The following is a 27847-nucleotide window of genomic DNA, read 5'->3' on the forward strand; positions in this document are numbered from 1 at the left end:
GAAAGCAGACATAAAGATACAAACAGTTTAATTGAGATATAAGGTTGGAACTGTTAGTAGTATCTACTGAAGTTTTTGAATCCAAGATTAAGTTGATATAAAACATATTTTACTTTGCTATGAAGTCTCAGAAGAGCTATATAAACTAGTACTTCCAATAAACAGAACAAAGTCATTCAAAGATTACACGGCAAATTACAAAGTCCCTCCTATGAGCCAGCACTGGGTTAGGTGCTGGGTATACAATAGCCAGAAAAAAACACCAATGGCCCTTAATTCCTTCAATCATTTAATCAATTCCTAAGTACAATATAATTGGCTCAGTTTTATGTTGTGTGCTTGGTATGCAAGGGAAAGAGAGATAGGGAAAGAGTGGCCACTACTTATTAAAGAAAAGAGAAATGCAATCGCTATAGTAACAAAGACAAGATAAGAATGAAGTGCTATCAAGTACACAGCAGGTGATTTATATGGCCTGATATGGCCTCAAGGCTTCATAGCTATTTGAATTTGGCTTTGTCTTTAAGTCGTGAATCTTGAGTCCTCAGAGGCCCTAAACCCTATGTCAAATGTATGTATATGCATACACATATAGAATTATATGTGAATCATAGCTCTGAAAGAAAATATGATACACACTCTTTCACACTAAAGTTTGAAAATCCAATCACTATATAGGAAGTGCAGGGAAAGAAAAGAGATAAAGAACCAAGCTAAGTTGTCAAACAAATAGAAGCAAGCATTTAAAAAACAAAGCCTACTACACAGACCTTGAACTAACTTCTCAACACTATGTGCTGTGCCAACAAGAAGGCCAAGCCTGGCACTTTTTCAGAAATGTTCTTTCCTGATAGCACTTAATCTAGAAAAGCAAATATTTTCCTATTTTCCAAGAAATATTTTTAAAAAAAAGTTTGACCGGTTCTGATTAATTTCACAATAAAAATTAAAAGTAGAGGTAATATATCAATTTTAATAATTACTATGGGTACAAGGAAAACTAGCTTTGAGGAAAGTTATATCTAAAATGATATCTATTCAGATAAATAGCAGTTTAGAGTATTTCAGCAGCTGTGATAAATGTAATCTACAAAACGCCCAATAAAATGGTTCCTTTAATCCTTGGTGAGAAGAGGAAATTTTCTATGGTTTTATAAGTATCTCTAAAAATGAAGTTTTAAATATCCAACTATAAGCAAGAAAATTGGTACAGTAACACAAAGTTAGGATGGCTTGCCAAAGACTCTAAATTAATCTCATAACATTAGTAACAAAAGTAACAACAAAAGGATTGTATCACCTGCATCTTTACTTCTGTATGTTTGGAAATTCCTATGTGAATAAACAGGCAGCCTCCCATTTATATACATATTATATTTCAGAAGTTCTTTTATAAGCCAGCTATTTGAAATTCTGTAAATCACTTAAAACTCTGGTTTGCTTTCCAGACTAGTTATAAAACCTGGCTTATTCCATAAGTATCTACTGAACATCAGTTTAACTCACAGAAGTTAAACTAGAATACATAATGTTGAATTAGTGAATTGTGAATTCTGGGTCCTAAATTAAAAAAAAGAAACTCTGCCATGCAAAAAAAAAAAAAAAGAGGAGAGAGAAAGAGAAGGCATGTGGAGGAGGACAACCCAATCCTACCCCATTTATTCAGCAATTCTGAAATAGAAACATTTGGTTTTCTGTTCCCTGTAATCTCAGTTTGTCTGAGACTCCTCGGATTTCTCAGGGCCCTCTATCAAAAGGTTTCCCTATGTCCCACAGTCCCATTCACACCCCAGTGTGTGTTCAAAAATCACCCTGCCCTTCCAAAATGTCCTACGCTCCAAAAGTAAAGATGGGACCACCCTCTCTACATCAGATCTAGAGAGTACAGTTTTTGAAACTGGCCTGAAATCCCAGACTCTCCCATTAATAGCTATATCGTTTGGAATAAATTATACAGGGAAATGTAAACATGTGATTTCCTGACACATTACATAGGGTAGAATCTTAGCTCCTAGTTCCATGGCCTTGGAAATATTTCTCAATCACTCTATACCTTGGTTCCTCAACTTAACATGGGGAAAACACGACAGCTTATTTCATAAGGGTGTTGAAAGAATTAAGTAAAATTAAGCATTTGGAACAATACTGGTGTTCAGCAAATGTTAGCTGTTATTGTTTATCTCTCTGAATTGCCCTTTACTAAATCTGTCAAAATATGGTATCTCCCTCGCAGAGCTGGTGTTACCTACAAACATAAAGCACACAGCAGACTGCCTTGTGACTACTGAAATGTAAGAAATATTAGTTTCCTCTTCCTTTCTTAAGATTACCAGCTTTCATCTTTTAGATAACAGGAAAGCAAATTTCCTGAAACTTATTATTATGAATCTATCTTTTAATCCTCATAGATTTATTTGCATTACTGAAAGAGACATTGTAAAAGTGTTCTCTTTTAGTAATGCAATTAAGTCCATGAGGATTAAAAGATAGATCCATACAGGTAGGAACCAACAGAGGTAGGAACTTCTTTTGATAACAACTAAAAAATAATTGCTGAAGAAGGGCCAAGACACCTAGGTAGACGCTTGGGGATGATTGGAAAAGGCAGAAAACAGAAGGAAAATAGCACTGGTGTTCAGAGATAGGAGGATGCAGTGACCAAGAATCTTTGTTTTGTTTCCAAGATGAACAGAAGTCTTAGGATTACAGGTGTCAGTTGATTACCCAAAGGTAGAGAACCAGAAAGCAATATATCAGAAATTATTAGCAATCTTTTCTTAATCAAATAAGAGAAAACATGATTGGTTGTTGTCTGTCTATTTTAGTTACTGGAATGTGGTTGGATATTGACCATGATAATTGTTTTAAAGCTAGGGCTTTTTCTGTCTCCTTCTCAGAATTTATGTCTCCATTTACCCATGAACAGTATCTCCAGAATATGGCATTAGCTCAGTTCTCTCCTCACTTTAGTCTTCTTAAGTGCTTCAACTATCACATGAATGCATCCAATTCTTTGTCTTTAGCTCTGATTGCTCCCCCCAATCTCCAGACCCATAATCATGTAACCACTACCTGCTAGTCACTGCCACCTGCTACCCAGATGTCTCACAGACATCAGCAACTAACTTAACATGGCGTTACCTAATTCATTACTTATTTCCTAAACATGCTTCTCCTCTGTTACTTCATACCTTTGTTAATAGCACCATGTCATCCTGTCATGAAAACCAGAAATCTGGAAATCATTGGAGACATGGAGTAAGATATTACACAACTTTGCGCTCAAGAAATATGTAGTCTTAAAGGATACATATCTCTCTCTTCTTAAAACCAACAGTCATTTCTCCTTATCACTCTTATGGAATACCGGAGATCGCTCAGAGTGGTGGGAGAAATTATAAGGAAAGGACGCAAACCTTCTTGAATGGTCAAAAGGTTTTGCATAGTTTTGGGGAACAGTAAGCTGAAGGCAGCTGTTCTACCCTGAGGCAGACGGCGAGGCATAGGTACAAGGATGTTTAGGGGAATTTATCTTAAATGGGCTTGTTTACTCATGTTGTCCTAAAACCTACCTTTGCTCATCCATGAGCATGACTGCTTCCTGTAAAGGGTAATGATAATGCTAATTACTCACAGGTTGTGTTTGCTCTAGGCTGTCGGCGTTATTTCTGTACTGAGTAGAAGCCAGTGGCTCCAGCTTATGGAGGCTTCTCACTCTCCAGCAGACCCCTGGCTGCTCTCACACAAAACACCTGTGTCTTAGTGCTCCTGTCATCCATTGCTCAGCCAGAGCCTGCAGGATAGACTCAGCAGTCGGTGGCCCGTGTGAGCAACACTGCAGAGGATCATGATGGAACCCACTAAAACAAAGGTGAAGAGGCTGCACAGTCAGTAAGTCATTGGTGCCCACTCAGGGTTTTCAAGTTCGGGGGAATTTTCAAGTTAGGGTTTCATCCTGGGACAACAGTTATCTGCTCAACAGAAACAGTATATGAAAGTATTGAAACAGCTGCCTAAAGCTAGCAGGGCCTCAGTTTTGCAGGCTCAATTAAGGGACATAATGCAAACTGTGGTTTCCCATAACCCATGGTTCCCAGAAGAAAGCACACTAGACCTAGAGCTCTGGGAACAAGTGGGGAGAAATCTTAAATGACATCATGCACCATGGCAATGGGTCCCAGTAACATCTTTAAAGTATGGCCCTTACCGAGCTGCTTTGGCCTCGCTCTATACAGCAGAGCCTAAAAAGGGGAGGGAGGATGAATCATCACCTGCCTTACTTTCTCCTCCTCCTCCCTCAGCCCCATAATTACCATGTAAAGATACAAAAGAGGAAATGGAGGTTTATCCTGAGCACTTTCCTCCAATAAATTGGGAAAAACACAAGGGATGCACTGTAGCTATGGGGCCCCGTCTTAGGCAAGTGGCATTAGATGGGGAGCTCTTGGCCTGCCCTATGGTAATGCAAGATTAACAATGCAATTGGGTATATGAACCCACTTCTTTTGACGTTTATAAAGAGATAATAAAAAGCATGAGAAAAAATGGAGTGGCTAGCCCATTTACAAAAGGATTAATTGAGGCCATAGTAAACAACTTCAGTATGTCTCCATAGGACTGGTCAGTGTTAGCTAAAACAACATTAGAGACCAGTCAGTACCTCCTCTGGAAGGCAGAATATGATGAGCTGTACCAACAACAAGCCAACCAGAATCAACTGGTCAGGCAAAACACAAGGGCTGCTATGCTCCAGGGGAGGGCTTCCCATGTCAATGTACAACAACAATTAAGTTTTGTTCCCAAAGCCTATGCACAAGTGTCTTTGTGTGTTCTCAGGGCTTGGGACCGAATTCCCGAAGGCGGAGTTCAACAGGGATTCTTTGTGAATGTTGGACAAGGGCCTCAGGAGCCATTTGTTGAACTTATCAATTGGTTAACCCATGCAATTACAAGACAAATTAATCATGCATAGGCCACCGATATCTTATTGCTGCTACTGGTTTATGAAAATGCTAACACAGAATGTCAGCAAGCAATGCAGGCAATCAGAGGAAAGGCAGCTACAGTCAAGGAACTTATATGAGCATGTCAATTGGTGGGAATTGAAACACACAAAGCCAAAATATTGGCTGTGACATTAAAGCCTCCTAAAGTGATAAAGGAGATAAGCGCAAATTGCTTTCTATGCAGAGAGCTAGGTCATATGAAGTGGAAATGTTCCAACAACACAGACCAAAGTAACTTAGGAAAAGAACCCCCCTCTATATTCCCCCAATGTAAAAAAGGGAAACATTGGGCAAATCAATGCAAGTCCAAATTTGATAAAGATGGCAACCCCCTAAGTAATCAGATGGGAAACTTCATGAGGGGCCAGTCCCAGACTTTGCTCCAAACTGAGGCAATGCCAGCAGTCTTCCTTGATCCAATGGAAGGTCTACAGTCCTCTCTCTCAGAGCAGCCACCTCTAGGAGGAGAGGACTGGACTTATTCTTCCCTAACGAATTAGTGCTAAAAGAAGGAGAAGACCCTAAAAGGGTTGCAACAAGGATCTGGGGCCCACTGCCTCTGGGAACAGTGGGATTGGTCCTAGCGCAATCAAGCCTATCCAATAAAGGAATCAATGTGCTCACCGGGGTAACTGATAGTGATTATCAAGGTGAGATATTGGTTATGATAGAATGCAAAGGTCTGCATACTCTTCCTCTTGGTTCAAAGATAGCTCAGTTACTACTTTCACCATACTGAGTCCCAAACACCCAGGGAAAGGAAAAAAGAAAGGGAAGTTTTGGAGGCACAAGAACCACAGAAGTATATTGGAACCAATTAATCCCTGATCAGAGACCCATGATTACCTTAAAAATCAGATATAAAAAATGTACTGGCTTATTGGACACAGGGGTGGACATTTCAATCATTAGAGATCAAAACTGGCCAGAAATTTGGCCTTGGGTCACTAAGAAACAAAAACTTGTCGGCACTGGGAAGTGCATAGAGCCAAGCAGAGTGCACACCCCCTAATATCTTGTGATTACGAGGGAAGAAAAGCAGTTATACAACCTCTAATCATGCCCATACCTGTTAATCACTGGGGATGGGACTTATTAGCCCAATGGAGGATCACTCTGCAGACCCCTTTCTAATAATGGCCACTGTTGTAATTCCTCTCCTAACCCTGACGTAGCTCTCTCAAGATCCTATTTGGATAGAACAATGACCTTTAAAGGGAGAGAAATTACAATGAGCCCATGAATTAGTTGAGGAACAATTAAATGCCAGCCACACAGAACCATCAAACAGCCCTTGGAATTCACCCATTTTTGCTATTCCCAAAAAGTGTGGCAAATGGAGACTTTTGCATGAGTTACCGGCTATCAATGATAATGTGCAACCTCTGGGGACCCTTCAACAGGGGCTCCCTTCCCCACAGTGAATCCTTGAGATTGGCCTATAGTCATTACTGACTTAAAAGACTGCTTTTATACCATTCCCCTTGCAGAACAAGACAGAGAAATATTTGCTTTTACAATACCAGCTATCTACAATGAAAGGCCAGCTCACTGATTTCATTGGAAAGTATTTCTTCAAGGAATGATGAACAGCCCACAGTCCTACCATGTGTCAGTATCATGTAAATCAAGCTTTTCTTCCCCAGTAGAAAAGAATTTCTTAATTGCAAGATTTTCCATTATATGGATGACATTTTACTAGCAGCCCCCATGGAGCCAGTACTTTTACGTTTATATGCCTCTGTCATAAGGAATACACAGTTAAGAGGTTTCATCATAGCATGTGAAAAAGTGCAGATGTCCTCACCTCAGAAATATCTTGGATACATACTAACTTCCTGGTCAGTAGGACCTCCAAAGGTTAAATTGCATATTGACAATTACACACCTTAAATGATTTTCAAAAATTACTGGGCAATATTAACTGGCTTTACCCCACCTTGGGCATAACTACTGACAAATTACAGAACCTGTTTCTATCCTAAAGGGCAATAAACCCCTGGACTCCCCCAGATATTTAACCCCTGCTGCAAAAAGAGAAATTGAGAGAATAGAGCAGGCTATTTCTCAGAGGCAACGAGATTGCATAGAACCCATGATATTCAGTCCAACTGTTTGTTTTTCCTACTAAACATTCCCCAACAGTATTAACAGGACAGATGGCCCCAGGGCTGCGCTTCCTAGAATGGGTGTTTTGCTCACATACTGGGACTATAACACTATCTCCCTATGTCCAGTTAATTAGTAAAGTCAACTATACAGGTGGCAAACAATGCAATCAATTACAAGGTTATGACCCTGATGTCATAAGAATACCCTTAAGTAAAAAAGAATTGGAAGCAGTCCTGCCACATCTCTAGACCTTTAGAGAGCACTCTCTGGTTATAGGGGCCATATAGAACATGCCCTTCCCGCTGACAAACGACTCCAGTTCTTATCTCATACTCCTGTAGTTATGCCTACAAAGTAGTTCACTCCCGCATACCTAATGCTTTAATGCTTTTTACTGATGGCTCTGGTAAAAATGGATCAGTGGCTTTCTGGTGGGAACCACATAACTTTCTCACTCGATCTGGATTTACTAGCACTCAGAGAACTGAGGTTGGAGCCCTAACATTGGCCCTAGAAACCTCTTCCAGTCAGACCATCAATATTGTTAGCGACTCTAGAACCTTCAAATAGCCCTCATGAAGTCCACTCTCAAGCCCACCTTGTGTACACTTTTTTCTTCCACTTCAGCAATTGTTGGATCAACGTACACATCCTATTTTTATTACACACAGCCGGGCCCACAGCTCACTGCCTAGCCCACTAGTTCATGGCAATGATCAAGCAAACCTTCAGGTTATGAAGTCACTGCTTGACCAAGCCATCCAATCACATGAATTTTTCCACCAAAATTGGAGAAACTTAACTAAACAATTTCAACTTACCCAAAGACTAGTTAAACAAATTATCCTGCAATGCCCAGATTGCCAGGTCACAGGCACGTCCCTTCCTTCAACAGCTGTTAACCCTAAAGGACTAGAACCTAATCATTTATGGCAAACAGATGTTATACACATCCCTGAATTTTGAAAACTAAGATATGTACATGTATCCGTTGATACCTATTCCCACCTAATTAGTGCACATGCTCTTCCTGGAGAGTCCACCTGGTAGGTCATTAAACAGCTTCTCTGAACTTTTGTGTTTATGGGGCAACCCACAAAAATTAAAACTGATAATGGTCCAGTTTACACCAGCTCACAAGTTCACCAATTTTGTCACATGTGGAATGTCCAACATTCCACAAGTATCCTGTACAACCCCCAAGGACACGCCATAGTAGAATATGTCCATTCCACTCTTAAGAAGATGCTCAAGAAACAAAAGGGGGCATATGGGTAAGGAACTTGCAACACTATTGGCCCAAGCCTTATTTACCCTTAATTTCTTAAATTTAGATAATAAATTTCAATCAGCTATAGAAAAGCACTTTGCTAAAACCTCCCAAGATATAGAACCCACAGTTTTATGGAAAGATGTAAATAGTAATGTATGGTGTGGTCCAAATGATTTGTTAATGTGGGGAAGAGGATACGCTTGTGTTCACACCCCCTCAGGTCCTCTTTGGAGTCCAGCACGATGCACCAAACCTTCCCACGGTGTGGCCAGGACCCAACCTCGTACTAGAAATGAAGGAAATGACCCTGCAGGACCCGCAGCCCTGGATGATGCTGCTTCCTTGGATGACACAGGTCCCGGGCATTACCTGGCAGATGTTGAAGAAGACAGCTCAGAAGGCCGAGCAAATCCTACTCTGGACAAAAACACCATTCACTCCAGATAATTTCTTCCTTGCTATGCTCTCTGTTGTACATTGCAACTCACATAGGGTATTGATCCTTTTTATGCTCTCGCTTTGTCTGCAACTCATATCTGTTACACTCTGCTGGGCTCATCTCTTAGATCCACCTTTTTTCCACCCTGTTACCTGTGCAGACACACCCTTCCCAACCTCTGATAATGTCACAGTGTGGCTAGGAGGGATTGACTTACCTCCATTAGGGTCCCTCATTAATGGCACACATTGGACTGAGGTGCCAGGTAACACTACATATCACTCCACAATCCTCCCATTTTATTTAAGTTATATAAGTTCTAACCCATATTTTATACCGGCCCAAACACAATTATGGCTACATCATGGCAAAGGAAATGCTTTAACATTCTTGGCTGCAGGTAGCCTCAAGCCAGGAAATGCAACCAGTGCCACTTTCCCCAACATTCCTCCCTGTACTAAAGAACAAAGCCAGGAAAATAATGGATTGCACTTTGGCTGGGAAGTCTGTCATGGGGGATAAGCCCATGTTAGGCAATTATAACATCATAGACTGGAGCCCCCACAGCTATTTGCCAGCTAACCATACTGATGTCTATGTCTATCGTGGCTTCAATCACAGTTTCATAGGCATGTCCTGTTCCCCTATGATTTAGGCAGATGAGGGATGAGATATCCCAGAACTGAAGTAGAGTCCATGCCACCCCAAAACACTCTACGGCGCCTGGGACATCTTAGCAAACCCCTCTTAAAACCTGGCATGGGATATAACATAATTCTAGTAACAAGTAGACTACGACCTTTATTCATAATCACACAGATCACTGCCTAATGTGCACTACCTATCCATATGTTTTCCTTATGGGAATCAATATTTCCAGAACATCTCAAAATTCCATGTTTGTAACCCAAGTGCAGGGACAGGCTTGTTTTGCCTCATACATCACTAATTGCAATATATCAAATTTAAAAATTACTAGTGTCATGATATTAAGAAGACAATTTGAGGTATTCCTACCAGTCAATTTGACACGTGATTGGCATGGTTCCTCTGCTCTTGCCACCTTAGAACATGCTCTGTCCCAATTCAGACACAAAAGATTCACATGTACATTTACTGCCTTTGTAGTCTCTGCCATAGTCATCCTAGCCACTGCTATTACGGAATCAGTTCAAACAGCTTCCTTTGTGGATAACTTAGCCAGTAAAGTGTCTAATGAACTTCTCTTACAGCAGGATATAGGTCAAAAGATTCTTGCATGTCTGCCAGCCCTTGAGGCTGCCTTGGAATATATATGGAAGCCACAAGATGCACTGGCATTCTGACAGCAATTAAACTTCAACTGGGAGCATAAGCATATCTGTGTCACCTTTCTATCTCGGAATCAATCAACACATAGTTGGGATGAGGTGAAACAACACCTCTGGGGAACCTTACATGATAATGTAACTCCAGATGAAAAGCAACTTACAACTAAAATTCAAGAATCCTTAAACACCATAGATCTACATGCCCAACAAACAGCCATATGTAAGGATGTGCAAGAACATCTCTCATGGATAGACCCCCACTCCTGGGGGTCACTCCGTGATTGGAAAAAAATATTACTGATTATACTCATGTTTGTCTCATGTTGTTTACTAATTCTAGGATGCAAAGCTGGAAAATGAGCTGTAACTGCTACGCCTGACAAATCTGTTGCTGTACACATCTGTGCTCTTTAATTAACAGAACCTGATGCAAAAAAACAGAAAAGGGGGCAATGTGGGAATATCTGTCAGAGTGGTGGGAGAAATTATAGGGAAAGGACACAAACCTTGAAAGGCCAGAAGGTTCTGCAGAGCTTCAGGGAAGAATAAGCTGAAGGCAGCTGTTCTACTCTGAGGCAGAGGGCGAGGAGTAGGTACATGGAAGTTTAGGGGAATTTATCTTAAATGGGCTTGTTAACTCATGTTGTCCTAAAACCGACCTTTACTCATGCATGCACATGACTGCTCCATGTAAAGGGGAATAATGTTAATTACCTGCAGATTGTGTTTACTCCAGGCTTTTGACATTATTTCTGTACTGAATGAGAGCAAGCAGCCCTAGCTTATTGAGGCTGCTCACTCTCCAGCAGTCCCCTAGCAGCTCTCATGCAAAATTGCTGTGTCTGAGTATTCCTTTCATCCGTTGCTCAGCCAGAGTCCGCAGGACAGACTCAGCAATGGAACCAAGAAGTTTACATTTTGATAAGAATAGAAATTCTTCGTATTTACAAACTTATTTGTATTAAATTATGAGGTCCTCTGGGACTACACAGCTGTTGGCATATATTTTATTCATTACGGTGTTCCCCTAACTCCCTGGCATATTGCATTAATCACAGTTAATCTTCGGCTAATATACAGATATTCTTCAACTTATGGTGAAAGTTACATACCAATAAACCTATCATAAGTCAAAATTATAGTTAAGTCAAAAATGGATTTAATGGTGGCAACACAGCAGACGGTCCCCAACACGATGGTTCTATTTATGATTTTTTAACTTTATGATAATGTGAAAGTGATAAACATTCACTAGAAACCATAGCCCCATCATAAATCATAAGAAGCTACTTGACATGCCATGAGGTTTTATCCCAATAAACACATCATCAAGTTGAAAAACTTAAGTCCAACCGCTGTATATCAAGGACTATCTGTAGTCATGAATGAGTGACTAAAAAAATAAAAGAAGTAAAAAATGATACTGAAACAGGCACAAATAAACAGGAGTACATGAGACAAAAATTATTTCCAGCTGGAGGGAACAAGGAACAATTAATAAAGGTGGTACAATTTGATCTGTTCTAAAGGGAGAAAGGCATTCCAGGCAGAAGGAACGCATGAGGAAAAAGGAGAGGAAAAAATGGCAGGATGTGTATGGGAATAACCTTATCAAATAAGGTTCAAGATTAAAACCTTGATTGCAGGGTAAATAATCATACTTTTTTTTAACTGGAAGGCATATTACTTACTGATGTATGTAAAACTGTTAACCATCATTTAGGCTTTTTACTATAAAAATTTACAATCAGAGAGAGGTCAATAAGCTCCTGTATCTTTACTAGTCCCAACAAGTATTAATAGAGACTATGTCCTATTTCATGTAGAGCTACTCACTGCACCCCAAGATTATTTTGAAGCAAGTCATCTACATCATATAATTCTATTTCTAAACAATATTTCTTTGAGTGTCTCCAAAAATAAGACTCCTTCTGCAAGTATAACTACAGTACCATTATCAAGTTTAAAAAGTAATAATTTATTAGCAACATTAGTATTCCATGTTCAAAATTCCCTGATATTTTAATAATTTGTTATATAGTTGTTTCCAATGAAAAAGATCCAACTGAAGTTGATTCATTGCAATTGATTGTTAAATCTCTTAAATCAGTCTCTTTCTCTGTATCTCTTTGTCTTCCTCCCTCCTCTTCTCCCTTCCTTCTCTCCCTCTGTCCCTCTTAGTCATTTTATTGCAAAGTAAAGCACATACCAAAAAACAAAACAAAACAAAATAAAACACACGCATTAATGAGTTATTACAAAGCAAGGGCCTTTGTAACCATCATTCAGGTCCAGGAACTTTGCCAACCCCTCTTGAAGGCCTTCTTCATGGCCCATATCAATCACACCTCCTTCACTACTTTCCAAAGTAGTCACTGTCTATACTTATAAAGTAAAATCACTTTATTTATATATTTTTCACCTACATGTGCATGCTTAGATGCTATAATTCTATCTACTTTTTAAATGCCTATGTTTCTTTTAATATATACAGTCCCATTTCACGATATTCCTTTTCCTATAATTTATCTTTTGAAGAACTCAGTACATCTGACCCATAGAGATTCACATAGACTAGATTTTATTGATGACATATTCATGCTGAAGTTCAAGATATTTCTATGTTATTTACATATCTCCTGCAAAATGACAGTGGGAGCCAAAGGTTTAATCAGACTCAGTTCTAATTCATTTGGTAATATGAATCAATAGACAATATTTTCTTCTTTTATCAGAAGAAACACGTCTGGTGGTTTTTCATCTTGTGATGTTAGCAGGCTTTGATGCTTAAATGCTTAGATTTATTAATACACTAAGAGTTGCAAGAAGATGATGCTTTAATTGTATCATTAAATTTTCATTTATTATTAGAAACACTTTGCAAAACACACTCCTTTACAACACTTCATTAACCAGTGTTACATGTCTTCTAGGAAAACCAGAATGAGAGCCTGATTGTTCTCCTTTACTAGTTTTTAAGATAATAAACTGATTTCCTATCATCCAAATATCATTCATGAAATTTTGTGGAAATGTCATTATGAAATTAAAAATTTCACCTGACTTCATAGGATTTAAACCATTGCAATTAGGTTCAAATTATTTAGGCTCAAATTGTTCATCTTTGGCCAACAGAAGACTCTTCAAATTGACTCCTAAGTTGTATTATTAACAACTTAAGCAGAGACAGAATTTAAAATTTTCAGCTTTTGAAATCTACAACAAGCTGTGTTTGTAGAATTTTTTATTTCTCTCTGGAGTTCTGTCGACTTTTGCTGCATATTTTTAAAGCGTTGTTATTAAGCACATAAGTTTTTGTTATTTTTATGTTTCCCTGATAAAGTGATTATTTCATTATTATAAAATGTCATCTTTATCTCTGGTAATCCTCATTGTCTACTTTATCTGATATTCTTATGGCCATTCTAATTTTCTTATTGTATCTGCCATTTATTTATTTATTATTTTTAATTTTAATTTTTTTCTCCCTTTCACCTTCTATTAATCTTCTATTATCTATTGTGTTTTATTCTGGTATCTTTCTCTTAGATGACCTTCATTTCTAAAATGATTTAATTTCTTCTAAGTTTGTATGGAGTTACATAATATATATGATTTTTGGATGTTTCTAATTCTTATTATTCCTTCACATCTTATAACATTTTAAAATGTCTTTTAGCTCATTTAGGAAATAGTAGATTTTTCTGAATTTTAAAATATTAAAGGATTTTCTAAGTTCACCAAGTTATCTTTTCAAAACTATGAAGTCTTGGTCTTAAGATGTCCTGGGTTTCTTCTCCTGCTCTATTTTTATCCAGTCCTTCTCTTTCCTTCCGATATATTGTCCTCATCCAGGTTACTTTTGATTCTACTCTCTGTAGCTTCTCCTTAACATGGCTGGTCATATTACAGAGTTGTGAGGAACTACAACTTTACCCACCCCTTCAGTGCCTCTTGTTTTAGGTCTCTTGCACCACCCTTTACTAGAGAGCGAAATCTCTCCCGATTTCAGCTCCTGTTCTCAAATTGGCTCATCACACTCTCCGGTAAGTACCTGTTGTCTCTTTTGGTGCCCTCCTGCTGTCAAGTCTGACAGACACCACACTACTTCCAGATGCTTCCTTCCTTACTCACAGACACTAATCCCATATGGGCTTAGGCTGTTGGTGGTTTGTCTCAGTTAACTTTATCAAAAGTGGTTCATGTGGATAACATGTCACTGAGTTATGTTATAAATTCTGTCCATGGGGTTTTGGCTTTGGTGTATGTAGAAAGTTGAAGCAATTCAAAAGCTATGTTGCTGCTACAATTGCTACCTTCCAACACTTTTATATTTTGGTTAAACACTTTCCAAATCCTTCAGATGTGGAAGAAGCCTTAGATGGACAGTGCCCACAAATGAGGGCAAAGAAGAAAACACACATAAATAAGAAAATGCAGTACTGACAAATCAAGGAGTTGAAATTCACCTCATAAATTAACAGCTTATGACTTCATTAAGCAGGAACTAGAAGTGGGCAACATTTCTTAAAATGTATTTCACGTGAAGTTAACGGAAATAAGGTAGTTTTGGTATTCTAGTTAGAGTAATTTCAAAAATAGTGGCCTGAGACAGAGTACTGTATACCACTTCCTTTAAAATGGTACAAAATGAAGATGTGGTAAAATATTTTCATAAAGTTATTATGGAATAAATCAGATAATCTGCACAGAAATGCCTTTGCTTATACATATAACTCAGCAAATAAGTATTGTCATTTAATACGCCGTTAGAGAGAATAAAATGTAGTCTAATTTTCCTTACCATATACCAAGTGATGGTCGGTTTGACACTGGAAGGAAAATATCCATCTACGTTTGGACAAGTGATCTTCTGAATACCATATTCTATATATAGTTTCTGCACTGGGAGTTTCATGGGGGAATTGAAACAGCTGTCTTTTTGAACAACTTCCAAGGGAAATGCAACTTTGCTGCAATATGTGGTGTTCCTGAAAAAGAAATATACAATGAATGGGTAGTATCTGCATTTGATTTCACATAGCAACCACATTAAAATGAACTAAGTGAAGCAATGCTACATATTGAGGCATCATTTATATATGTAAGTTCATGTGAGAGATAAAATGGAAGTGGAGGCATTTCCTCCAGCAATTGACATCATAGAATAAAAAAGGCACCATTAATTACTAAATGTACTAAACTATTACTAATGTACTAAAGTATTTATACTTTCAGATGTGATCCTAAATGTGTGTTTGTCAGTGTATATAAATAGTCATGTGTCACATAATGACGTTTCAGGTAACGGTGGATTACATATGTAATGGTGGCTTCATAAGATTATAATGGAGTTTAGAAATTTCTATTGTTTAGTGATATCATTGTCATGGTAATGTCACAGGACAACATATTATTCATATGTTTATGGTGATGCTGGTGTAAACAAACCTATGCACTCTCAGACAAATAAAGGTGTACAGTAATGTCCTAGGCTTTCGCATTCACTCACTACTCACTCCCCCATTCTCCCAGAGCAACTTCCAGTCCTACAAGCTCCATTCATAATAAATGCCCTATACAGGTGTACCATTTTTTTTCCTCTTTCATGTTATATTTTAACTGTGTCTTTTCTATATTTAGAGAGTTTAGGTCCACAAATTCTTACCACTGTGTTATAACTGCCTATAGTATTCAGTACCACAACATGCTACACAGGTCTGTAGCCTGGGAGTAACAGATTACACCATACAGCCTAAGTGTGTAGTAGGCTCTGCCATCCAGGTTCATATAACTACAGTCTACGATGGTCATGCAATGACAAAAATCAGCTAACAAAACATTTCTCAAAACACATCCTCTGTTCTGCTGTTCGACATAGCAAAATATAACTGTGTATATGTGTAACACTTAAAACGTTCTCAATAATACTGGGTGCAGGTAAGACAGAGGCATGAATGGCATATTTATGCAGAGTCAATAATGGTATAAGCAACCTTTGGGGAAAAAAACATGTTTATAGGATCATAAAAAGCCTTAGTTTTTGCCCCAGTAATCTTATGCCTGGATATTTTGTCACATAATCGAACAATAGAAAAGGGGGAACAGAGATAGCACATAGTCAAAGATGCCCATCAAGAGACAGATCAGCAAGGAAAAACATTTAAAGCCATAGAAAAATGTGACAAGTGGAATACTATAAAGAAAACTGTGGTACAATCATTCAAAGTTGTTGTGAGAACATATACAGACAATCAGGCATGAAGGAGAAAACACATTCAACTTCTTAGGATGACTGGGGAATTGCATTTGCCCTATAATAATCACACAGGTTGTTCAGTCACCTGGAGGCCTTACTTCCCTCATCCCCTCCATATCACATGCAGGCCTTCTCTGTGAGCTTCTCCCACCTCATATCTGAATTAGGTCTGTCATTTATGCAGCACCTTGGACATTTCCTTGATTCAATTTGTTATAGTTCAAAATTATATTTTTTATAGATAGGTATCTATATCCTCTGTAAAATATAAGTCCTACAAGACTATTTTTTTCTTATATTAATTGCATCTACTATAGTGTCTTAACTTCAGTAACTGCTTAATAAATATTTATTATTAAATAAATGGAATGAATGTAAAGCATGTGTCTACAGATAGAAAAACATAAAAAAGAACATAGAATAACAAAAACAACTGATTTTTTTAGGGTGATGGGGTAAGGAGTCTTTGTCTGCCCATTTTTGTGACCTTTGTCTACAGTACCAAAATGACTCATGAATGCAGGCTAAATATAGTGCAAGGGGTGGGAGATGCATTCTCAAAGATGGAGGGAGGCGTGTTAAAGATGACTTTTTCCAATACTTGGAAGGTGGCAAGGGGGAGTGGCAGGCATGACCCTTACCTACAAATAACAAAAGGTGTGCCACGTGGAAAATGGATTCTATAGGTGAAAGTTAAAGAAGGTAAATTTAAGTTTAAAATAAGAATATATGTTCTGATTTAAAAAAAAAAAAAAAAGGAAAGAACAGTAGTTGGATTGACTCAGCTCCCAAAGTTGAACAGTACTGGGGTAAGAACATAAATAAAATACTGAAAGATGAAACTAACTTTATGGTCTTAAAGACATTCAGGCCTATGATTCCATATGGTTCAGTTTAAGGTCATTCTCAGCTTAGACATTTCCTTGGTGAAACAGGAAACTTTGTAGTGCTCCTACCCGACAATTTCAATTCTAGATTCACTTGAGGAACATGGGAGATAAAGATGTAAACTGAAGAGGTGCCAATCTGGAAGTTAATAAATAACATTAAACGTATATGCAGGAGTTAACATCCACGCAGCCCTACTTTTATAGTGTAAAAGAAGATCGGAAAAATTTGTGGAAGAGCTACGAGCAAGTAGTAAGTAATTAAGAAAACAATAACACCTGTACGGATGCATTAAGATGCACAGTAGAGACCATAGTTAAACAGAAAGCTCCTGATGACTTCTTCCCATTGGGAAATGTCAACAGATGAACAATTACCAAAGATAAAAATGAGCTCAACAAGCATGTATCCCAACTCTCTTACTATGTGGATGTAGATACCACAGCCCTCAGACATGGACAGGACTTGCCTAAGGTCACCAGCTAAGCAGTGGCAGAGTGGAAGTGATGGCCTGTTTTCTGTCTTCTCCTAATGCTCTTTCCACTATAATCTGCTTTAACTTCTACCAACTTGTATTAGAACCTAAATTACGAGAACATGAGTACTTCAGGATCCTCAGAAACCCATATACCAGTCTAAAATCTACTCCAATAAAATTGAAGTTTCCTATGAGAGCCTCAGAAGGGCCTTCAGAGGTTATAGACATTCCCCCTTACCCCCAACCCCGAAGAACACAGCAGTCCAAAGGCCTTTCTGTGATAGAAAGGAGGTTCTTTTTCACATAATCATAACTTAGCTTACATTTACCAAAGTATAGTAATAATTTTCCATCAGGGAATGGAAAACTCTTTTTACTCTTTATGAGAGCAAAAACATCTGTGATTATTTATTGTTACGGACTGAACTGTGTCACCCCACCCCAAGGTATATGCTAAAGTCCTAACTCAAGGTACATTAGAATGTGACTGTATTTAAAAACAGAAAATTTAAAGACATAACTGAGCTAAAATGAGGTCACAAGGGTATGACTAGCATCCTTATTAGAAGAAGAGATTAAGGGGAGACCATGGAAAGACATGGAAAGAAGATGGCCATATACAAGCCAAGGAGAGGGGCACCAAGGATGAAATCAACCCTGCCAACACCTTGATCTTGGATTTCCAGCCTCCAGAACTGTGAGAAGGTAATTTTGCTTGTTTAAGTCACCCAGTCTGTGGTATTTTATAATTGCAGCCCTAGCAAAGCAACACACCTGTTAAATAGCACGAAATTGTTAAAAACGAATAACCCAGGGAGTTTAGAAAACAAAGCCAAGCCTGGCAGCTAAAAAGTGACTGTGGGAATTAGAATTAACCCTGAAAATGGCTATTATTTGATGAAGCCTCAGGTTTTTAAAATTAATTTTTTTCTTTTTGTTTTGTTTTTGCAAAAACAACAATAATGCAGTTAAAAAAAGAGGAATACTGTAGAATAAAATATAAAATCTAAAAAACTTTCAAGGGAAAAAAAGGGGATTTGAAAGAAATTTTACAGTAACGGTAAATTGCTTGGGTTATATTCTTAGATTGCCAGAGATAGGGTAATCTTGTGCTTCTCAGGGGAAATTTGGTAGAAATGTAAAAAGCATTGTCATACATACATACATGCCATGCCTCCCAAAAGAATATTTGGGAGAATATTTTGACAGAGAAAGTTCTAAGGAGGAAATTGTAACTGAAAAGGCAAACCTTGCGCAAATGAGAGAGAGGATTCCCGGTTTGCTCTAGGTCTTCTGATTTGGGGGCTAGATTTGCAGTGTCCAATAGAAATTAAACCACATATGTAATTTTAGACATTTCAGTTTCCACACTAAAAAATAAAAGAATATTTGGGAGGCATCACAGGTATTAATGGAACCTGAATTTCTCTTCTGTGTCAGGTACTTTGAAAGATGCCAAGAATAACAGAGACAAAGGAGCTCTATCCACTGCCCTGTTCAAAGTCTAGTGAACTGGATGCCTCTAGGGGAGCATAAAGGTATGCAGGTCCTGATGTCATGAGAAGCGACAAATAACAAGGCTCCACTTTTAGACAACTTTGATATGTCTCAGGCTCTGGAAAGAAACTCCCTCCGAGAACATTCTAAGGGCCACAGCCATTTCCTCTGCATACCTCCTTCAGCCCCCTCCAGCTAAACCAGGGAGAATTACCTGATTAAATTATATCTAAATGCGTCCGACTTCTCCCCAGCTTCCTAGCACATGGATCATCTGGGCAAAAGCCCAGTAACTAAAGGGAAAAGAGAAAGTCACTGCCAAGAATCAGGCTACCTTAACATGCAGGTATAGTTGCCAGTGTCATTGAGGAGGGTGGGCCGGAACCAAAGCACATCTTTCTCCTTACTAATGCGGTTCTCAGGGAGGCGGAAGTTAATTGGCTCCTCAAGGTCCCGGTCCTGCCTAGTCCAATACCAGATGAGAGTAAGGCCAGCTGAATGGGCTGTGCTGTAGTTAAATTTCAGGAAGTGTTCAAAGAGTGGGCACTTGACGCGAGCTGGCTCATCTTCAAACACTTGGATTTGCCTCATGGTATCTAGTCCCCAGTCATCGCAGCGTTCTGAAATAATCAAAAAGAAAAAAAGGGCAGATAAGTCATTTCACAACAAAGGCCTCCCAAGAACACACCTTCTCCTCAGGACACCCACTGTTTTCCAGGAACCTCTTTATCTGGTCATTTTCTAGCCTCTGTCTAATAACTGCATACAGTAGGCAATTTTGGTGTGAAGAAATTCCCGTTCCGCATTATTTTTTATTTTCTGAGAAGCTCTTGAATAATGATTTGATCTGATAACTTGACTCTCATAAGCCCTGCAAGGTATGGGAGAAGGCTTCACCTAAAAAAGACATCACGTGGCTTTTCACTTTGTGGAACAGAGAATGTTTTAAGGAGGAGACTGTCAGAGAAAGGACTCCCAGTTAGCCCTAAATCTTCTGATTTTTGGGCTAGATTTGTACTGTCCAGTAGAAATTATAATGCAAAATACACATGTAATTTCAGACATTTCAGTTGCCACACTAAAAAAGTAAATCAAAGTAGATGAAATTAATTTTAATATTTTGTGAAACCCAATATATCCAAAATAGAAAAATAATTAGCAATTTTACATTTACATGATTTTTCTGTGGTACATCTTCAAAATTCAACTTATTTTACACTTACATCTCAATCTGGGCTAGACACATATATCTATGTCTACTGTCTACTTCATTGGACAGCATGACAGTAAACCTCAAGAAATCAAGAGGTCTCAGTGATACTCCTTGGTGGAATACTCATTCAGAGCAAAAGGTGCTACAGTTTCATTGACAGAGTCAAATAAAACTTGAAATGGCTCTTATAATTTATTCTTTATAAAGAAAGGTAATCACGTACTTAGAAATTAAAAACTTTTAAAAGAATTTTTTCTTTAAGAAAATAAGTAAAGACTTATTTTCTTAAAATAGTTAAATATTTATTTTCTTAAGAGTAATATCTGAATGGAGGGCTCTTGAGGTCACCAGAGGAAGGCTGAACAGAGATCGGGGTGATGAAGTCCTATGAGCCACAAAACCTTAGAGCAATTTTCCACTTAGGTCCCTAATGTACACACATACACACGCTTACATATATATTTTTTAACTCTATAATCTTTCCTACATTTCCATTGACATCTAAAACTTTTCATGCTAAGTATAATCGGAAAGGATATATTTAGTGTCCCATTATAGGTAATACCATTTTGAAAGAAAAGAGTTATATCATTCTTTTAATTACATCAAATGGAATAGTGATTTGCCACCCACCAATATCCAAACTAAAAATAGGCCAACGGCTTTCTTTTAACCATTATAACTTCCATAGTTTCTTTTTCTCCTTGAACTTACATTAATTCCACTATTTCCATGTGTAAATTTACTGTAATGGAATATATTCTTATGTTTGTTAGTTTATTTTTTATTTTTCATCATTTTATTCTTTTGTGTAATATGTAAAGACCTAAGTGTTAAAAAGATTTTTTGAAATGTTTTATAAATTTAATATGTTTTCAAGTTTATAAGTAATTATTGATTATAAAATACAAAGGTTGTATTGGAAATCATGTCTTAGTAATATAGAAGGGCTACTTTTGAATGAGAGTTTTAGGTACTAGTTGAAAATTGTTTGCTTACATGTAAGAACGGGAAAAATCTGTTTATAGCAAGGAACTAAAGGAACTTAGTTCTACAAGGTCACTTAATTCTTTAAATTCCTTCTGAGATGTATAACCATTTTATATGTTTATCATCAAACATTATTGTTAATGATCACTTGAAAACGCTGGAATACAGAGTCTGCAAAAAGAGCCCTAGTTTTCCCTTTCCCCCGTATCCACATCTTCTGCAATTCGAAACTGGGAGTTTTCCAATCACGAATCTATCTAACCCCGCCTTGAATCTGGGCTGTCCTTCTGAGTTATACTGGCAAACAAAATGCAGCAAAGATTATTGTGTGGTGTGTGAGAATCTAAGCCTAAAACTTAAAAGGTTTTGCTGTTTCTCTTGGAATGCTGTTGTCACCATGAGAACAAGTCCAGGAAAGTATATTCATAAATAAGAGACCACAAAGAGTACAGCTGAGACACCCCAGCTGGCAGTTGGCCCACCTCCAAAAGTATAGCTATCTGGCTTTCCATAACTGACCAAAGGTACAGGAGCAATACCAGCCTAGATGAACCAAGCTACATAAGAAAAAAACAAATGAAATAAATAAAATGAAGTTTAGTCATTGAAATTTGTGCTTCTTTGCAAGGCAACATTTTTGTAGCAATGGATAACTGCAAAAACAACTCACTTGTCATTATTCTAATTTTAATAAAAGCAAAGAATCTGAAGCTTTCTGACTTGCAAAAGGATTTGTCATGTAAGTAATATAGCTCTGGGAAATTTAACAAATTGTTCTTTTCAAAACTCAACTGATGACTATTTGTTGCTATATTTTCATTTAGAAGCAACTTTTAAAATTCAACACACAGAAATAATTGGAAAAATCAAAATGTTGTTCACATCAATACACACTTGTAATGCACTATATTTTATGAAGTATCATATTCTTTAAACATATTTGCATTCACATTGCAAAGTTGTAGAGTTAGCTCATTCAGTTTACATAAAATTATAACCAAAGTTTTGGCTGGGCGTGGTGGCTCACACTGTAATCCCAGCACTTTAGGAGGCTGAGGTGGGTGGAACACATGAGGTCAGGAGTTCAAGACCAGCCTGGCCAACATGGTGAAATTCTGTCTCTACTGAAAATACAAAAATTAGCTGGGCATGGTGTTGGGCACCTGTAATTCCAGCTACTCAGAAAGCTGAGGCAGAAGTGTCACTGAACCCTGGGAGGTGGAGGTTGCAAGTGAGCCGAGATTGTGCCACTGCACTCCAGCCTGGGTGACAGAGCAAGACTCCATCTCAAAAAAATAAATAATAATAATAAAATAATTTTTAATACATAATCCCAAGTAACTGCAAGTACAGGAGAAAAGATAATAGTGATACCAACATGGACAAGTGGTAACAGGCTTAGCAGACCTAAAAAGACAAATCCTAAACCAGGAGCAGAGAACTGGGAAACAAACCAATCTGTAGTTCAGGATGCTAAAAAGACTCAGGAACTATCAGCACCAAGATAAAGAGTCATTTGTGCTGTTTACCCAATATTTATGGGTTCTCCTCTCAGGCATATTATACAATTGTACTTTTCCACACCTCTGAAGTAAGGAGTGGCCATGTGACTTGCCTTGACCAAGAAGATGTGATCAGTGCTACCTGTGGTAGATGTTTCAAGAGGTGGGGTATATTTTACAAAGTTCCCTTTCCCTCTGCCTTGGCAAATACGAAAGCAGAGAGACAGATACTCCCTTAGCTTGGGTCCTTCGGTAAATGGCATACCATACAACTTTATTCTTTTAAGGCATAGATAATTTGGATTTGCTTATTACCAATACCAATAACCTATCCTGGCAAATGCAGTCAGGTACCTCAAAACTGAAGACATGAGAAGAATGGTAAAATAAAGAAGAAAGAATGACAGCCATATCAAAAAGTTATATCCTTTGTTCCAAGTCCACTCTTCTGGTACAAACAATTTTCTTCACTCAGTTCCAAGGATGAGGGCAGTCATTTACTCTCCAGAGAAGAGAATGAAGGAATCTTCTGTGGAAAATTTGGCCAGTTTAAGAAGAAAGATCTAGCAATCTTACTATCAGAAGCTCTTTACCAAATTTTGCAGCCACATCATCCAACAGAAAAGTTCAAGTTTAACGAGTGTCACAGCTGCACAACCACATTTAGAATTTCCAATCAGCTTCTTAATCACTTCTTCTTAAATCTGAGCAGACAATCTGAGAAAAATCTCTGCCACAAAATGTAATGTCAAAACAAACAAAGTAACAAAACAAAACAAAACAAAACTTGGAGAAAGTCAAATTATTCAAGGAAAAGTAAACATTTACAAAATACTATCGACATTCTCAGAGAGACAAGGAATCTGTTTCATCTACGGAGCAGGAACAAGATGCTATAACAAAGAAATACTCAGACAAAAAAAGCCCATTAAAATAAAATATTTTAATATATATTTTTTCTTATATGGTAAAGATTTCCTAAAAGCAGAGTAGAAAGAAAAATAAATAGAAAACAGGCAAGAAAATTAGAAACCTAGTCCAGGAACCTCAATATCTCAATAAGAGGAGTCCCCCACCTGATCTCCTAAAAAAACAAACAAACAAACAAAAACAAAACCCCAAATACAAAGAAAATTCTCAATTGAATAATTCACAGAAAAAACAAAATCTGAGAACTGAACTATACAACCTTCTAAGGACCTATCAATTTCCCCAGCATAATGGATGAAAATAGACTTACACCACAAAAATATTTCAAAACAATTATAGAGAAAGAGAAGATTCTGCAAACTACCAGGAAGTCAGAAAAGAAAAGGGTCACTTTACCAAATATTAGGAATGAGAATGGTTTGGAAACTCCCAGACACAAGACTGGAGGCTGGAAGATAATGAAGCAATGCATCTGAAGGAAAATTATTTCCAATCTAGAATCTAAACATAACAAAATAATCAAGTGTGAAGGTGACAAATATAGACACCTTGGGACTCCACAATTTATTTACTGTGTCCTCTTTATCAAGGAGCTTCAGGGGATTTTTGCCACCACAATGAGAAAATAAAACAGTAGTGGAGAAAACCTGGGATTGCAAATAGGGATTTTAATTCAACAGAGAGAAGGGAGGCTCAGAACGACAGTGAAGGAGATCCAAGGATAAAAGCTATGCACCAGAGCTTGGTGATGAACCAGTGTAGGTAGTAGGATTGGAAACCTCTAATAAGTGAAAAAATAATTGCAACTGGTAGATTATCTGATAACATTAACAATGTGAAAAATGTGAAAAATGATGCTGCAAGGCAATTGAAAGCTATGAAAATGGTTACAAAAAGATACAAATTAAAATAAGCACATGAAAAGCATGCAGTTAATAACTTCAAAAACTAAGAAAGCTAATAGAATTATAGTTTATAAATATGTGAAAACATTAATAAAATGATTATTGGTTCAACCAAATATGAACTGTAGAAAAGAATGGGTAGAAGGGATAGCAGTTTCAGAGAGATCACCCTCATTGACTCTAATAAAAAAGCGAAAAGATAATGCCTAGGGCTGACTGCACAAAAGATAACAATGTACACAAATTGGTTAGCAAAATATAGATGAAAAATGTTACAAGAAATAAGATACCCAAGTTGCTGCCTCTGAGAAGGATATGAGTAAAAGTGAGGATAGTTAAGGCAGAAAAAATATAATTATACTGATTTGTCTTTTAATATATGGACCTTAAAAAACATGCATAATTTTCTTTCAAATTAATTAAAATAAGAATTAGAATAAAAGGAAGAAAGGAAAGGAGGAGGAAAATATCTACCATATAATACAGTTGGCACATCCACTCTATGTCAAACCATCCTATCACACCTACTTTCTGTTAGAAAAATTTTTTGATTTTATGTTTTATTTCCAAAAATGGTGTTGCTATGTATTGGCTTGACAGTCACTTTATTCTGAATTATAAAGCATACAGTAAGAAAAAAAAAAAAAGCAGTTGGATAGCAAATAGAGTCTGGATCTTCATTGTACTAAGTTTGTTGCCTAGATAAAATAAGATGTAACTGCCTTTGATATTTCCTATAGATATTCTTTATGTTTTTTGCAAAAGCATCTCCCTCAAGACTGCACTTTTTTGACTGGAATTACATGATGGTAGAGGAAAGGCTATTAATGGAAATTAGAATCCTCCCTGTAACCCAACTCTACAAAGCGTATCAATTCAGACCATTCCAACTTGGGCCACAGATCACATTCTGATGTCATGATTCACTCTTAACAGAAACATTGGTAAATTGGAGAGAAAAAGGAAGGTCTGCTGGGAGTTAACAGTGCCCTTTTTAAGGAGACATTCTGACATCAATAAGTGTCATGTTGACCCCTGTAAGTCTTTATAACCCTGGACAATAATTAATAATAAGATAGGTGATGAGTGACACATAGATTTTTCTTTTGTAAAGTAAGAGAATGCCAATTGAGAAAGAGGAGATAGAAAAGGAGAGCTAACATAACACTTCAAATGCAAGCATATACTCAGACAGCCCAATTTAGTGGGAATTATGAAATGGATTTTTAGTGATCACAAGAACAGACTGGTAGAGACTGTCTACATGCTCGTTAATTCTGTTTTTCTTGACTTACATGAAAACTACTTATCTTTAGTAATTGGGTTGGGGCCATGGGATTTTCCTCTGGCCAGCGAAATGTAGGCAGAAATGCTGTACACCCTGAAATCCCCTGCATAATCTTTGGTGCTCTCTTTACCTTAAATGGAGGCCCTGAAGTCCAGAAATTTTTGAGAAGTTAGCATCACAGGGTGAGGGGAACCTGGATCCCTGACACTGCTCAGAGCAGAGCTGTTCAGGAATGTCACTTTACTTTCAAGAGGCTGTGACATGAGTGAAAAATAAATCTCTATTGTGTTAAGCCACTGAGATTTGTGATAGCAACTAGTATTGCCTATCTTGATTAATAAAGAAAGGAAGGTAGAATTTTCCTTTCATAAGTTAATAAATAAAGACCAGACACTTTTTTAAAAAAGCATTTGTTTCTTACATACTAAAATTTGAATACAAATCAATCACCAAGATTTCTGGCCCAGTCTACAGATTTAATATGTCTTCAATTAAATTCAATACATTTTTAAAGGGAAAAGAAATAATTATACCTGCCAAGTATCTCCCTTACACAGTGTTTTATAAACCAAATGAATATATTTATAAAGTGAGTCAGCCTCCTGTACCACAGAGATTGACAATATGTGTATTAGTATTCATAAACATTACTATTATTATTATTGAGTTTTTTCTTTGGGATATTTGCCCATTTGAAATGAGTTCTGTGAGTTTTTAAGTTCTCTAGACAGCCACATGAGCCTATTTTGTCAGTGCTTTTTAAATTATTCAATGAACAAATAAAAATAAAATCTATGGCAACAGGCTGGAGTGTCATGTAATACCAAATTAATTATATGACTCACTGCCTCAGAAAAGACAGGAAAAAGCTGTTATGCAAATACATTTGTCTCTACTAACAGCAAAGGGAATTTAGCAAATTACTGGCACAAGAATTACTTTTTTGTTTAGAATGTCCCTTCTTATTCAGTTTACTCCACAGTGGAAGTCCTCTCTAAATTGGCCTCTCAACATGGGAGAACCACAAAGTCATCATTCCTCTCAGCCAAAAGGGTTTCTTAAGGCTGAGACTTGGTGGCACAGAGGACTAATGGAAATGCGCAAAGCTTTGCAAAGCCAAGTCACTGGAAAATCCAACCCACACTCCTGACAGCAATTAGCATTTATATAGCAGGGTATACATTTTAACTAATTAATCTCACAACACCCTCTAGGGCTTTCATGCCCATTCCCACATTACATGCCAGGAAACGGAGACAGAGAGATTAATTGACTTACTTTTGCCTGAGTGGTAGCACAAAAAAAAAAGCTGCCTGAATATAGAGCTAGGATGTTTGTCCCAAATCTATCCTCACACATTCAAAGCAGAATATATTCCACAGAAAAGCCCTTCATATATTTGTATTCATTAAACATTTATTGGGAACCTGTTATGAGCAAGGCACTATGCTGGGTGCTGGGGCAGACCGACATGTAAGTATAAAAATTCAGGAAGCTCAGGTATAGAAAAGAAATAGCACATATTTGAATTTTGGAAGATCTAAGGTGGAATTACTTTCCATCCTTAATTATTTATCATGTGTCACTTAGTTGCCATATGGCCTTGGACAAAATGCTTCTCATAAACTCAGTCTCTGCATGTACATCCTGCCTATCTACAGTGCTTTGTGAGAATTAGAAGTCCTAGCATGCGAAAGGAGCTCCGTACATGTTAGCTGAATCTGCATCAGAAAATCCCCATCAGGAAATTCACAATC

The 27847-nt window shown here is 37.5% G+C and overlaps 1 protein-coding gene across 8 annotated transcripts in view; it reads right to left on the reverse strand.

Annotated features, from left to right (window-relative positions):
• The window catches only part of IL1RAP (interleukin 1 receptor accessory protein), a 150213-nt gene that overhangs the window by 46351 nt on the left and 76015 nt on the right, over nt 1–27847 (reverse strand). For all 8 annotated transcript variants that reach the window (XR_004275137.1, XM_032298250.1, XM_032298251.1 and 5 more), the window contains 2 exons: nt 19597–19882; nt 14945–15131 (listed from right to left, as the gene is read on the reverse strand). Coding sequence is in view for 7 of the 8 variants with exons in the window: in XM_032298250.1 (XP_032154141.1) it covers nt 14945–15131; nt 19597–19882 (473 nt within the window). In the remaining variant the exon portion in view is untranslated. The remainder of the gene's footprint in view (nt 1–14944; nt 15132–19596; nt 19883–27847) is intronic.

Source organism: Sapajus apella, unplaced genomic scaffold (assembly GCF_009761245.1).
Source record: "Sapajus apella isolate SASKATOON/1434 unplaced genomic scaffold, GSC_monkey_1.0 scaffold38, whole genome shotgun sequence".
NCBI lineage: Eukaryota > Metazoa > Chordata > Mammalia > Primates > Cebidae > Sapajus > Sapajus apella.